The 15,280-nt window shown below is 39.7% G+C and overlaps 1 protein-coding gene across 1 annotated transcript; it reads left to right on the top strand.

Annotated features, from left to right (window-relative positions):
• The first annotated feature begins 6,379 nt into the window (after positions 1 to 6,379).
• Positions 6,380 to 11,642, top strand: LOC100890726 (glutathione gamma-glutamylcysteinyltransferase 2). The gene is made up of 2 exons (XM_003730535.3): positions 6,380 to 6,599; positions 9,238 to 11,642. Exon 2 carries the CDS (start codon positions 9,263 to 9,265, stop codon positions 9,920 to 9,922), a length of 660 nt encoding a protein of 219 aa, XP_003730583.1. The 5' UTR covers positions 6,380 to 6,599; positions 9,238 to 9,262; the 3' UTR covers positions 9,923 to 11,642.
• The last annotated feature ends 3,638 nt before the right edge of the window (positions 11,643 to 15,280 follow it).

Genomic DNA, 15,280 nt, shown 5'->3' with positions numbered 1-15,280 from the left:
CAGTTCCTCATTCTACCCTCAACAATTGCTGTGGTAGACAAAAGAACACCCCTTCACTGCTATCATGTAAAAAAGTGTAGAACAGGTGAATATGCATGTGACACCTGTTCTACACATTTTTACATAATAGCAGGGAAGGGATGTTCTTTTTCTACCTGAGGAACTGTATATTTTGACCTCTTTCTTTGTCCGTCATGTTCATAGTGATCGTTTCCACCAACAATTCTATTGTCGCAGACCTTTTTCCAGGCCTGTGATTGGTCAAATTTAGTCAGCGCTGACTGTTGTCGGTGGACAAATGTTGATAAAATGCCCCCGCCCCACGTACCGCCGTCAGGCCTGTCCTCATCAGCTCGAGTTTGCCAAATAACCCGCTATTTTAACTCGATCGCAAATTAGCCAATTAAGTGGCCTGTTCATCATCCCGCAGTTGTAATTACCGGGATATTTGGTCGAGAAAATGTACCAAGAAATCTTGGTCTTGTTTCTAAATTATCCCGCCTTTTTGGAAATAGCGGGCTAATTTGCTCATGCACGTCCGAGTTAGTTTGTGATGAGCGTATCGGTCTGGTGAGGACGCAATTTCGAGCTTCGGGATAATATCCCGAGTCTCAAAATAGCAGGTTATTTGGCAAACTCGAGCTGATGAGGAGGGCCTATTGAGTGTCTGAAGTTACTTTCAAAAATGCAACACAAGGGCAATTTTCCAACCAATATTTGTATATCCCATACAAATTATGAACGGAATACAACAATATTTCCCTTTAATTATTGCACAAAAGCAAGTTAAACAAATCATTTCCACACCCCTCCAAAAAATGGGCCAACATGGCCCAAATTTGCCGCAGTTACGTAACGATATTAAAGGTAAAGATTAGTTTTGGAAACGCCCCCTCTCAAAAAATGTAATGGAAGCTCTTATTACATACCATTTGAAAGAATATGTTTTGACTAAGGCGCGATCATACAATTTTTGCCGAGAAACCGCCTACTAATTGATATATTTGGTAAATTATTATACCTATTTGGACCTGATAGATATAACGCACGTGACGCGCAAGTGTGGGGGTAGTCCAATATACATCTTCATGTGTACAGTGACTGTAGCTTTATTAAAACTGGGTCAAATTTCTTATCATTTTGATGACTTATATGCTAAATGATCAACCTTTCCTGATCGATTCCACAACGTTTCTTTCACAATGCAATCACATGACTAGAACTGGTCTTTATCTTTAAATGTGGACCCGATCGGCTCGCCTGTTTAGCTGAGGCGATGAGCCGTGCTTAATAAATGCAAAGTCATCGAAAATATGCGTTCTCCTCATAAGATTCTTTGTATTCATTGATTTTTATTTCTCAAAACTCCAATTCTTTTTCGTACATAACATATAGTTTATTACAAAACTGCAACATATTTCTCAAACTTTTTCGTCATTTGATAAACAAACACAAATTCAAGATGATGTCATCAAATCGATAGCTATTTATTAGTTCGACAACTTCCGATTTTCATAGCGTTAGACGTCAAGTTTAAAGAGAGCTGTTACTCCTCGAAAAGACACTTAAAAGCATATAATTTATATTATTGTAATCTATGGCTTGTCAGTTTTTCCATTGTTATATCACATTCTCCCTGGTAATATACCGGGTAATTCGTTTATTTAACTTTAATTTCCGAAAACTATCAGCTAATGTTCACTGGACCATCCCAGGCGCGGATCCAGGATTTCTTAGGGGGGGGGGGGGGGGGGCCAAATTTGAAATTATGCGAGCCAAATATTGGTACGTAACGATGACCAACAGTGACGTAATGCGGAGGGGGGGGGGGGGGTCGGTGCAGAGAGGGGCGAGTTTTCCCCCACCCTCCTCCACGAAACGCGGAAGCTTTGACGTTGCATTAAATTATTAGAGAAAGAAGACGATTCGTTGTACCGTTCTCGACTCAAAATCTTCGTCTGAATTTAGTTTTTCCGCTCCCGCGCGAAGCGCGAAAAATTTTACGATTTATTAAATTATTAGAGAAAGAAGACGATTCGTTGTAGAGTTCTCGACTCTTAATCCTTGTCGTAATTCAGCCCCCCCCGTCCTGCGCGAAGCGCGGAAGCTTTTACGTTTATTAAATCATTAGAGAAAGAAGACGACTCGTTGTACTGTTCTCGACTCTTAATCCTCGTCTAAATTCAGTCCCCCCCCCCCTCCCCCTCCTGCGCGAAGCGCGGAAGCTTTGAAGTTTCATTAAAACTATTAAAGAAATAATACGATTCGTTGTAGAGTTCTCGACTCTTAATCCTCATCTGAATTCAGGTCCCCCCCCCAAGCTTTTAAGTTTTATAAGATTATGAGAGAAAGAAGACGATTCGTTGTAGAGTTCTCGACTCTTAATCCTCGTCTGAATTCAGGTTCCCCCCTCACGAGCGAAGCGCGGAAGCTTTTACGTTTCATTAAATCATTAGAGAAAGAAGACGACTCGTTGTACCGTTCTCGACTCTTAATCCTCGTCTAAATTCAGTCCACCCCCCTCCCCCTCCTGCGCGAAGCACGGAAGCCTTGAAGTTTCATTAAAACTATTAAAGAAATAATACGATTCGTTGTAGAGTTCTCGACTCTTAATCCTCATCTGAATTCAGGTCCCCCCCAAGCTTTTACGTTTCATTAAATCATTAGAGAAAGAAGACGATTCGTTGTACCGTTCTCGACTCTTAATCCTCGTCTAAATTCAGTTCCCCCCTCCCCCTCCTGCGCGAAGCGCGGAAGCTTTTACGTGTCATTAAATCATTGGAGAAAGAAGACGATTCGTTGTACCGTTCTCGACTCTTAATCCTCGTCTGAATTCAGGTTCTCCCCCCTCCTCCCGCGCGAAGCGCGGAAGCTTTTAAGTTTTATAAGATTCTGAGAGAAAGAAGACGATTCGTTGTAGAGTTCTCGACTCTTAATCCTCGTCTGAATTCAGGTTTCCCCCCCCCCTCCCGCGCGAAGCGCGGAAGCTTTTACGTTTCATTAAATCATTAGAGAAAGAAGACGATTCGTTGTACCGTTCTCGACTCTTAATCCTCGTCTAAATTCAGTTCCCCCCTCCCCCTCCTGCGCGAAGCGCGGAAGCTTTTACGTGTCATTAAAACTATTAAAGAAATAATACGATTCGTTGTAGAGTTCTCGACTCTTAATCCTCATCTGAATTCAGGTCCCCCCCCAAGCTTTTACGTTTCATTAAATCATTAGAGAAAGAAGACGATTCGTTGAACCGTTCTCGACTCTTAATCCTCGTCTAAATTCAGTTCCCCCCCTCCCCCTCCTGCGCGAAGCGCGGAAGCTTTTACGTGTCATTAAATCATTGGAGAAAGAAGACGATTCGTTGTACCGTTCTCGACTCTTAATCCTCGTCTGAATTCAGGTTCTCCCCCCTCCTCCCGCGCGAAGCGCGGAAGCTTTTAAGTTTTATAAGATTCTGAGAGAAAGAAGACGATTCGTTGTAGAGTTCTCGACTCTTAATCCTCGTCTGAATTCAGGTTTCCCCCCCCCTCCCGCGCGAAGCGCGGAAGCTTTTACGTTTCATTAAATCATTAGAGAAAGAAGACGATTGGCTGTACAGTTCTCGAATCTTAATCCTCGTCTGAATTCAGGTTCCCCCCCCCGCGCGGAGCTTTTAACTTTCATTAAATCAATAGAGAAAAAAGAAGATTCGTTGTACCGTTCTCGAAAATAATCCTCGTCGGAATTTAGTTCCCCCTCCAACCTCGCGCAAAACGCGGAAGCTTTTACGTTTCATTAAAGATTATTATAGGTTTTCCCGCCCAACTTCGTAAACTTAGCATCCGAATTAACGTTACGTTCATTCAAGTTCGTGCGAAATTGAATGACTATGTAGATCAACATTCAAAAAGCTAATTGCGTCGTTCAATTTGATTTAGTAGCATGCGATTTCATACTCTTGTCACGGAGAAGTGCAAAACGAGCATTCAATTTAGAAAAGCGTGCAAAGAGCATTCAAATTCGCGCCGGACAGACGGTGGTATGTATTCGAGCATTCAATTTCGTGATTAGGCATCCATATGTGACATTTGTGCATTGCTTTTCATTTGATGTTAATTTGTCACTTAATATACTTCTGTTTGAATAATTTAATGCTAAGTTTACTTGTAGGAATGATTATGCGTATTCGTTAGCAGATATCTGTCATGACACAGGTAACTGTCCCCAGAGAAGGCGCACAATTTGTGACTTCTCTTCTTCTTGTAAGAACAAGCTATATAATTATACACAGATCCTGGACAGCGGTAGAGTTGAGCTTTAGACATGGCCATGATGGAAACATAATACAATGATGAATAAAGAAAAATATGTGAAATGAAAAGAAAGAAAGATTACCCACTCAATCCAGATTGATACAAAAAAAAAAAACATTTAAAAAATAACTTCATTTATAATGAAATATATGAAGACATGACTGTATAAAGAAATGTTTCATCAAAAATAAAGATCGACAGAAAGAGAAAATATTGAATGCAATATAAATATATCAGACAAATAAGAAGATTGTGTAATGTGAAATCATGTCAGAAAAGATCATAGAGAAAAATAATAAACAAATGAACATGAAAAAGTGAATATCCGAATAAACATCGAGCCTCATACAATAATTATGAGGTCTAGTTTTAATTTGAATGACCCGATTGCGAAAGAGGTTGCCCATAGACGAAAATGAAACCGCAATTCGACAAAGAATTGTCCTCCCACTCAACTTTGGCGAAATCGAATGACGCTATAACGCATTTCCAAATTGACTGAACCAAACGTTAATTTGAATGTGCTTGTTTCGAAAATTCGGTGACTCGAAACGAAATTGAATGCAAAAAGTTTAAAAATGAAACAGGGAAGCAACGAGTGGAGAAAATTTGCTCGAACATGAATGCACGTTAGTGAAATTGATCGCTGCTTTGACGAAATTGGCCGGGAAAACCTATATTACCGTTCTCGCCTCTGAATCCTCGTCTGAATTCAGGTTCCCCCCTCCCGCGCAAAAGCTTTGACGTTTCATAAGATTATGAGAGAAAGAAGACGATTCACTGTACCGTTCTCGATTCTTAATCCTTGTCTGAGTTCAGTCCCCCCCCCTCCCCTCCTGCGCGAAGCTTTGACGTTTCATTAAATTATTAGAGAAAGAAGACGATACGTTGTACTGTTCTCTATACTCTTAATCCTTGTCTGAATTTCAAAGATTTTCTTTGTCTGCTCCTTTTACTTTCTACGTCCTCTTCCGATTTGGGTATAGAGACCGCCCCCCCCCCCCCCCCCCCCCCTGGCTGGCTACGCGCCTTTTTAATACCTATTATTTTGTGACACTGGCAGGTCACTATTTGGCGTGGGGTCCAGGGGGCGGATCCCCCCAAAAGCGGGGTTTTAGGCATTAAATTACCGTCAGATGAGCATCTAAGGGCCCGCCGTAGCGCCCTAGGTGGAATCCAGGGGGCAGAGCCCCGGAAGCTTAAGGGTTTTAGGCATTTAATCACGGTCAGATGAGCATATTTTGTTGACTCATTTTTTAACACTGGCAGTTAACTATTCGTTCTTTCTAGCGCTCATTCTATTTTTTTTCTCTTTAATATACTTTTTCAAATAAAGTGGGGGGGGGGGGGGGGGGGGGGGGGAGGGAGCTCGAGGCTCCCGATCCCTGCCGTACCTCGGGCCCTGACATGTAGGAATCTCAAGAATCATATTTCGTGCCTGGCTGTAAATTTAGGAATTTGTCATTTTCCAACAAACACATATACAAACGTATAATTTACTAAAAAGTGAGGACAAATCTCGGAAATTATGTCATTTCAGCATTATTTGTAATCCACCGTTGTGGAATTATAAATAAACCACGTTTGAATTTGATTTCCCCAAAGCCCCCCCCCTCCCATTAGTACGCCACTATCTCCTCTTTTCCTTTTTCTTTCCCTTTCCTTCCTTCTCTCTTATTTTTTTGATTGGAGGGGGGGGGGGGGGGGTCAACAGCCTGGGAGGAAAGGCCCTTTCGGTCCCCCGATCTCCTTCTTCCCCCTTTCTTTTATTCTTCTTCTTCTTCTTCTTCTTCTTTCTTTCCCTTTCTCTCCTCTTTCCCTTTCCCCTCTTTTCCTTTCTTCTCTCTCTTTTTTTTTTTTTTTTTTTTTTTTTTTTTTTTTTGCGGGGAGGGGGGGGGGGGGGGGCCAAGGCCTGCTCGCCCCCCCCCCTGGATCCGCGCCTGCATCCATTCTCCTTGAACTTTTTAGGCCTGCCATACAAACAAAACATAAAAAGCTACATACGTTTACTTTGGCCTATGCCATATTACGTCTAGCTATTAGGGACTTTCAGATTTGCGTGGACTGATACGTGTGACGTCCATTCAAGGCAGTGCATTAGACGTCGACCGTAGCAATTCACATTGTCGTTGTGCAAATCTAAAAGTCCCTTACCTATTGATAACTGTTCATTGTCTCCCTTGCTTATATAAGGCTAGACTTTGTACCCTCGGTGCTCCTGAATACAACGCACGTTATAGCGTACAACAATCGTTCACGAAGCTTAATATTTCACTGGAGCCCGGAGACATCTTTTCTAGCTAGTTTTCTTCGGTGAGTATTCACATTACGTATGATTGTGATCAGACGGCTTGATAGGGAAGCGTCGGATACATTCCTTATTTTTGTGCATGATGGTTGAGGGAATGCAATATTCATGTCACATGCATGATAAAACTCGTACTCCTCTGACCATTTAGACTAAATATTGACCGAGTATGATATGTGATTTAAAGACCCTGTCGGAAATGAAAATCAGTGAAACAGGTGAACTTTATATATCAATGCAAAGCTCATAAGCCTCAGATTACAATAATATCAATTATATGCTTTGTTAACGTCAATCAGAGGAGTAACAGCTCTCTGAAGACCCGAATTGTGATGCTTTGAAAATCGGAAGTTGTCGACCTAAAAACTAGGTATCGACTGATGCAACATCATCTTATGGGGCTGGAGTACGCATATCAACAATGACTTTGCATTCATTTAGCACGGCTCATCGCCTCGGCAATATAGACGAGCTGATCGGGTCCACATACAATGTCTTCACCGTATCTGCCGTTACCCTAGCCTTTTGACAAGGCCTCGTGACTCTGGCTAAGCGGCTGAGATGAGTCTAGATACCCGGAGTGAACGCGCGACCGAGTGACGGCTTCTCGCTCTCTCGCGCACTCGGGTTTTCGCGATTAGTCTCGTTTTAGTCGCTCAGCGTCTATCAGACAAGTGGCCTTGTTTAAAGGCTACCGTAACCCCTCGTTGACGCCTGTTGACCCGGTTTTTGAAGGTTATAATTTGCTCTAAAATGTGTGCAATACTGTAAGGGGTGATATTTTTAAAATCCTTTATATTCTTATTCTACTTTCTTTCAGCTTTCCATTGTATTTTCATCGGATAGGGTCTTTAATTGAGCCAAAATGATTAATTTAAAGGTACTATGTCCCTTTTGCAGCCAACCTCAAATGCTGTAGAACTTTGCAGGAATTATGAATATGTCTTGTATGTCCTATCTGTGAAATTTAAACGTTAGCAGTGTCCTCATATTCAAATTATGCAAGGAAAGTTGGAAACCCGTTTACTTGCTAGACTTCACTGTCAGACACTATTGAGTGACTGACTGGCTTTTTTCTTCTTTGGTCATAACATACATGAAAAGAGTTGTAAAAGGTACATGAGCATTTGTCTACATCAGTAACCCACTTCTTGTGATGGCCAAGATTAAACTGATTGAATCTTTGCACAGCATAAAACGTATGACCATTCGGTCCAATTGTCTAAAAAATCAAGACTATTACTTTTGGGCTCTATAGCCCTAAAGTCAATTTGACAACTAATAGTCGTTATTTTCCCCACTTGGAGACATTTTCGAGCCCCACATTTTTTAGGGAAGTTCTAAATTAGTATTATCTTTCAAATGCAGTTGGAATTTGACTTTTTCATTTTTTTTGGCCTGCAAATGGGACATAGTACCTTTAATGCAGTTCAAGTTTGTGGGCAATTTTTCTAATGTTACCAAATTGATACATAATGCCTCAATACGAATTATTTTATTCACCTGTTATAGATAATTGTATTTCAATAGTCAGAATGCGAATCGCATACATTATCTGTTGCTATGCAGGAAAAATAACACGTAATGTACGCATTATGACTAGTGACATACAATCATTCGTATCAGGCGATAATAATGAATTTGTAACGAGGCACTATATGTATATTTGTGCATCAAATTTGATTACATTACGTAAACGGCCTATTATAGACATGTTAATTACGTATTTTAATATATGCATGTTCTCTACAGAACTCACGGTTACCATTTATCTGATTCACCTGCTATGCATCAACTCTGCATACATTAGTTGTTACTATGTCTGGCAAGCATCTGGAAAAGTTCTGAGTTGTTCATGTTCACAAGCATGTATAACATTAGTTAATACGTCTAGGCTATTTTATAGTGACATATAGCTTTTTCGGGGGGGGGGAGGGGGGAGGGGGTCTTTATAGTAAGCCCCGTAATCTTAACGTGCATGCTTTTTCCTAAATGTACTGGGTTTCGTTTCTCGAAACCGTCATAAGTTCATGTTTAACGACATTCCATTGAAACACGTGGGACTAAATCTAACACACGTTCCAATGGGATGTCGGTGAACTTGTGAGTGTTTCATGAAACAATGCCCCAGAAGTGTTGAAATAGCAATGCATTTCTTAGTTAATCTAGTATTTAAATTAATTTTGAATGATGAACCCCAGCACTGTCAATCAACGAAGGAATTTAAAGTTACGTTTCAGAAGACAGCTGGCCAAATAAGCTCCTACAGTGTCAAACGAATTATTTCGAACAATGCTCAAACCTGGCCCAAACATAGATTTAAAAAGAAGAAGAAGACGACCCCTTCCTTGCCCAAAAAGAGGGTAGGGGGTGTTCAGTTAAACAAAATAGCTCGATACCCCCTCCCCGTCGAGCAACACAAAAATTGTGGTCACTACGCCCCTCCACCCCCCCCCCCCCCTCCGCTGAGTCGCCGCTAAATATTTTCCGATGAAAAGCAAAACAATAGTGCTGTACTGATAGTGCAAATAGTGGCCGGTTACGTTTCCACTAGACCACGAAACCTCTAAATTGAAAATAAGTATATAAGTATTGAAGATCGAGTAATAACCGCATCATAAATGTGTTTTTATTTTGAAATAGGAACTGCACAGCCTAGGTAGACAAGATGCTCGATGTCATCCCGAAAGTCGCACTCGATTCCTCTGAGGGCCAGCAATTATTGACAGAATCTTTGATCAAGCAAACTGTACTCATCCGACTATTCAACAAGCAACAGAAACAAGGATTCTGTGGTCTTGCATCAGCTGCGCATGTCATGAGCTCCCAGGTCCTAGCGCATAAATATCCTGATCCATCCATACACGACCAATGCGACATTACTGATGTCCGCTACACCGAAGACAACATATTTGAACACGAAGAGACACGGTCAGTAATTGGTAGTGCACAGTATGTCCAACAAAAAAACGAAGGTACATCCCTTAAAGAGATCGGAGATTTGTTGAAGATGCATGGATTCGTCGTCGTCATGAAAAGTGGAGATGAGAGCGATGTCGATGAGTTCCGTCAATTAGCCATCGAAGCACTGTCCAGCACCGCTTCGGGGGTTATTCTCAATTTCCACCACTACTCGAAGGTGAACTGGGGACATTTCAGCCCGTTGGGGGCGTACCACCAGAAGACTGATCGCTTTCTTATCATGGACACGCGACATGATCACCCATATGTTTGGGTGAAGGTCTCTGATCTTTACCCGTTAATCAATACATTGGACCCATTCACGAACCAGAGTAGGGGATATCTTATATCCAAAAGTAATCTTTAAGAAGCCAACTGTGATGAAGCTGGTGTATTAAAACCGTTCGAGAAAATGTTTAAACGGGACCTAAGCAGAGTAACGGATCCAGAGTCAATGCAATTTTGTAAACGTCCTTCATAATTCTTTAAAATTGAGTGTTCTGACAATTCGTGATCCTGAATCTTTTAGGTTTTGAAAGCTCAGTGCTATGTAAGTAATAGTTGCGGATGGGCAGGAGCCAGGGTCGCTGGTATATTATCTTCTTTACTCTTACATCTCTCACAGTTCTGGAACAGAATGAATACAAAAAATGGATCTAGACATAAGGTGAAAATAAGAACTGATTCCATGCCGACATGATTTTCATCGATCTGCAGAAAAATATAAATTTTACTTTTCGGTCTATAAAGCAGAGGCGTAAATCTATCTTGATTACATTTAGACAGTACGCCAATGGAATACACGTCAATGACTCTCTGTCAAGTTGGGAGGAGCGTGTACAATGTTCATATTTATACATTTCATTTCTAATAAACTCTTTCTTCTTTCTCGAAAGAACCATTCACAGCTTAAGGACCGAGCAGCAGATTATTTTACAATGGAAACATAGTACATGTAACATCAGATATTTAGAAAGTAGAAAATCCTAAGATGATGCAGAGATAGGATAAACGTACAGGTTTATACATTCACTAAAATTAAAAATGCAATACCATATATATTGTTGAGTTGAAAACAGTCTGCGACATGAGTTGAATTAATTATTTTAGTTGAATTGAATATGCTTTAGCTGAGTGAAAAACCTGCAGTGTAACGTAATTAATATCAAGTGGATCTCCAAACGTGAATAGTGATGGCTCAAACAATTGAAACTTCTCCCAAGGAGCATAACATTCAATGCTATTGTCCTAATGGCAGACTGATGGATATTAATAAGTCAGAATGAGTTGAGTTGAGTTAATTGATTTTACATTTCACATGCGGAAATAATACGGATAACAAAATATACATAAAAGACATATTGTTTCATGATTTAAAAAAAATGATTATATTAATTGAATGAGTCCGGAGAGTTGAGAGATTTGTTTTCAGTTCATTATGACTGTGCCATTGACCAGTTATGGCCTGGTGGTAGAGTCACTTCCTAGCAAGCAGCGGATGGCAGGTTCAAACCCCTCTGGTTACAAGGCATTTCCCTGACTGACTTTCAATTACAAGATCGAGCACGCGATCTTTATCTACTAAGTCAAAAATATCTTTACAACGAATGATAGAAAAAGTAACATATAACAAAGTCATGCTTACGCACTGAAGGGTCACTGCCAGGCCACGAGTGTTTTCCTGAAAGTGTCACTTCATCAAGGCTATTGAGATTGACACCCTTATATACACAGATAAAGTTTCTAACGGAAATACAGTCGAACTTTGTCTATAAAAGGCCAATCAAGGAAAATAGAAAAAGTGGCCACTGTAGACAGATGGCCTTTTTTTGACAGGTTCTAAAACACACATTTATTTCTCAAGAGAGACAACCTACCCGGGCACTACAGACAGGTGGCCTTCATAGAGAGGCGGCCACTAAGACAGGTTTTGACTGTATTGTGTTATGTACTCTTAATCAAAATAGGTAGATGAACAATCGAGACAATTGACTTGTTATGTACGCTTTTAAAACTCTTTGTAATAAGATTCCAAAGCAAGTTGGTTTCGCACGGCGCAGCTACAAGGCCAAAACAAAACAAAACAACATGTTTAGCATCCTGCTTTTTTTAAAAACATTGGCAGGATCTAGGAGGAGGCCCCTTTTTTTCCCTTTCAAAATGGCCGCTCACGATGGCCGCTCTTTACATTTTCCCTGACAATCGGGCTATTTTTCAAGATGGCCGCCGGCATTTTTTTTTTAATCATTTAAAAAAAAAAAAAAAAAAAAATAGATCATTTAAACAGTGTTTTTCATGTTTTTTTTTCTAAAAAAAAAAAAAGGAAAACAAGAGGAGGCGGCCCCCCAAAGGGAAGCAGGCGGGGACGCTAAACATGTATATATTTGTTAATGGCCCAATTGTGGCTCTTAGTCACTTCATGACATTAACAATAAGAACATTACACTGATGTATTATGTAATTAGAGTATGATTTCTGTGTGACATGACAGGGTAATGCAATTGCGCATGAGTTGATTTCCTGAAGGTGTTTGCATAGTATGTCATTCATGAAAAGGTTTAAAGTTTGAGTCAGATTCTTATGTTTTTGTCCCGAACATGGCATCAAAGTGTTAAAAGAAGAACATTCTTTCTAGCAACTGATGGAAAAGCATTATAGTACACCACGTTCAGTGAAATCTGTAACAAGACCTATTTAATAAAGAATGATTAACTACATACACAATCTTATTTGCTTATCTTTACAAATTGTTACAGATAAAGTTGAGTTCTGGTCATGCGAATGCATTGTCAAAGAAACATCAGAAAAAGTTGATTATCAAGCATATAGGTATCGGTGTGTACTGTTAGGTTCTGGAGTCATCAAAATGATAAGAAATGTGGCCTGGTCTAGGTAAAGTTCTCAATGACGCCCCGAAGTGAATCAAGTGCCTTGATACAAATTATTTAATTCACCTGATAAGAATAATAGCATTTAAATAGACAGAATCCAATCTGCATACATTAGTTGTTGCCACACTTAATACATGCAGTTTGCATTCTGACTATTGCGAATACTAGACAGTTGAATGAAATAATTTGTATTGGGGAACTTCACAAAGACTTATGTATTAAATTTGATAACATTACGAAAATGGCCTAATCCCTGCCACACAATACAGTACAGACGGGACTACAAGACTAGCGCAACTTGTCTCGATCAAGCCACAAAACGACTAAGAGCCATTCGCCTCAGGGGGGGGGGGGGGGGGGGGGGGGGTTAGGTTTTTTTAAAATCCCCTTGGGCTGGCCCCCTCCCCCCCCAAACAAAACTTCTTTTGTTGGTGCTTTTTACCCCCCCCCCCTCCCGGAATATTGGCTGGCACTTGTTTTAAATGAAAGAAAAACATATTTAGTGCTCACTGCCCCTCAACCCCCTACCCCCCCCCCCCACTGAGCGAAATATTGGTCGGCGTTATTTTTCAAATTTCACCCCCCCCGTAACAAAAAGCTAGATCCGCCCCTGCGCATTGAAATACGTCATCCTTCGTTAGAAAGCCAAAAATCTTTGGTACAGGCTCACTGATTGGCTGTTTATTCACTTGGGACGTCAATGAGAACGCCCGTAGATTTTGCCAAAAACCGTTCTGGATTTCAGTACTCGATTAGCGGTCACCCCGCTGTTACTAAAGTAGCTTAACTAATGTATGCAGTTTGGATTCTGTCTATTGAAATGCTATTATTCTTATCAGGTGAATGAAATGGTCTGTATCGAGGCACCTCACAAAGAAGTATGCATTAAATTGGGTTACATTACGAAAATTGCCTATTGGTATTGCATTGTAATAAGGGAGTTTACAGATAGCACATAGTACAAATGACCCCAAATATCCACAGATCTTTTACACATGGAGAAGTTCCACTTTGAGCATCTTAGAATAGTAACTGCCAAAGTCCTAGATGTGCTTCATGAATACCTTTTGTTTGACCTCTTGAAAAGAATACTTCTACCTGCGTATCATAGAATGTACCGTCGGTGCATAAATGAATAATGTTACATACCTTTCATGAGCGCATATCCAGTATTCATCTCTGTGGATTTTACCATTTTGGTACAAATGACCTTCATCTGCCCATGCGCAGATTGTATTTGTGAACTGGCTTATTCCTCCGTACTATACGTACGCGTTCACCGAAAAGCGAAACCGCGTATTGTAACGAGGGCGGTCTGTGTGCACCGGCCGTAACCCTGAGTAGTGCTCTGCGTCGAAGAAGGTTTTTCCGTCGCTGAGCAAAAATTCGCTAATATGGCATCAGTGACGGTATTTCTATCGGTAGGCATTATCTAATCAGTAGTAGATCGAATGAGGCTTGTTTCTCAAATTTGAGACAACTCTAACCCTAGCCCTACGGGGCGGACACGGTACTGTATGCAAAGCATTGGGCGCCTACATTACGCTTGGTTGCTATTTAAAGAAAAAAACATGCAGCTAATACTGACTGAATGATCTTTGTATTCAGTGGTTTCCATCTTTTTTTTTTTTTTCAATGATATTTTATTTTCTCCATTGCTTTTCACAAACAATAACAAAAATTATGATAACAAACAATAACAAAATCAATACATAAAATAATCTGCATGTTAATATTATTATATAGAATATGATTTAACATTCACAGCTAAATAATACAAAAGAACTTTTACTATTTACATCAAATAAAACATGAAACATGCATGCATAAAGAAGGCATGAACATAAAAAGGCATTACAAAAAATATTAAAAAAAACAAAAAACAAAAACAAACTATTATATACCTATGTAATTCATGTATACACGATATAAACATTACATACAATATACTACGCAATAACTAAACTAAACTTTTGAGAACTTAAAAGTTGCATCGGTTTGCAATTTTGAAATATTGTAACAGAGAAGACCAATGGCAATGAGTGTTTAAGATATTCCTATAATGTTTTAAATAAAAGATGGCGCTAGACCACATTTGACAATTTTTTTTCTCTCTCTCTCCAATGATATTTCATTTTCTCCATTGTTTTTCACAAACAATAACAAAATCATTACATAAAATAATCTGCATGTTAATATTATTATACAGAATATGATTTTACATTCACATCTAAATAATACAAATGAACTTTTGCAATTTACATCAAATAAAGCATGAAACATGCATGCATGAAGAAGGCATGAACATAAAAAGACATTTACGAGAGAAAAAAAAAATACTTACATACACACATACACACACGTGCACAGACACCCACACAAACACACATGCCTACATTTTGTGGGAATCTCGACCATTATATCAGCAATGTCCATTTCATTGCTTCTATTCGCCTTCCTTATTTTATTTATTCTGCACGGAGCTATTCTAAATTGTCCCACTTAAAAAAATGATATGTGAGTGTACCTCGGTCCCCAGCTAGTTTCTTCTCCTTTCTATTTTCTAATAATCTTTTCTTAATCTCCAAATAAGTTGGTGGTTTTTGTCTATTTTTACTATCTATATCTTGCTTTTTTCATCACAAATTGATTTTACCACAAGATGGCGCTATCCAATCAAGGGAGATTTCGAAGGGCAAATAAATATTGTCTTTTAACCTAATGCGTATTTCATGACGTAGGCGAACAAAATAACTACGTTCACTACTGTAACAGTCAAGGTCTAATAAAATGAATAGAAATCTAAATTCGAAATATTATTGCTTAAAATTACA

The sequence above is a fragment of the Strongylocentrotus purpuratus genome, unplaced genomic scaffold, assembly GCF_000002235.5.
Source record: "Strongylocentrotus purpuratus isolate Spur 01 unplaced genomic scaffold, Spur_5.0 spur5_scaffold_13, whole genome shotgun sequence".
NCBI lineage: Eukaryota > Metazoa > Echinodermata > Echinoidea > Camarodonta > Strongylocentrotidae > Strongylocentrotus > Strongylocentrotus purpuratus.
Note: the sequence above shows the minus strand (reverse complement) of the source record. Positions and strands in the feature narration are given on the sequence as shown.

Coding starts and splice junctions, on each gene's coding strand:
- LOC100890726 (XM_003730535.3), top strand. CDS start 9,263: ATGCTCGATGTCATCCCGAAAGTCGCACTCGATTCCTCTGAGGGCCAG.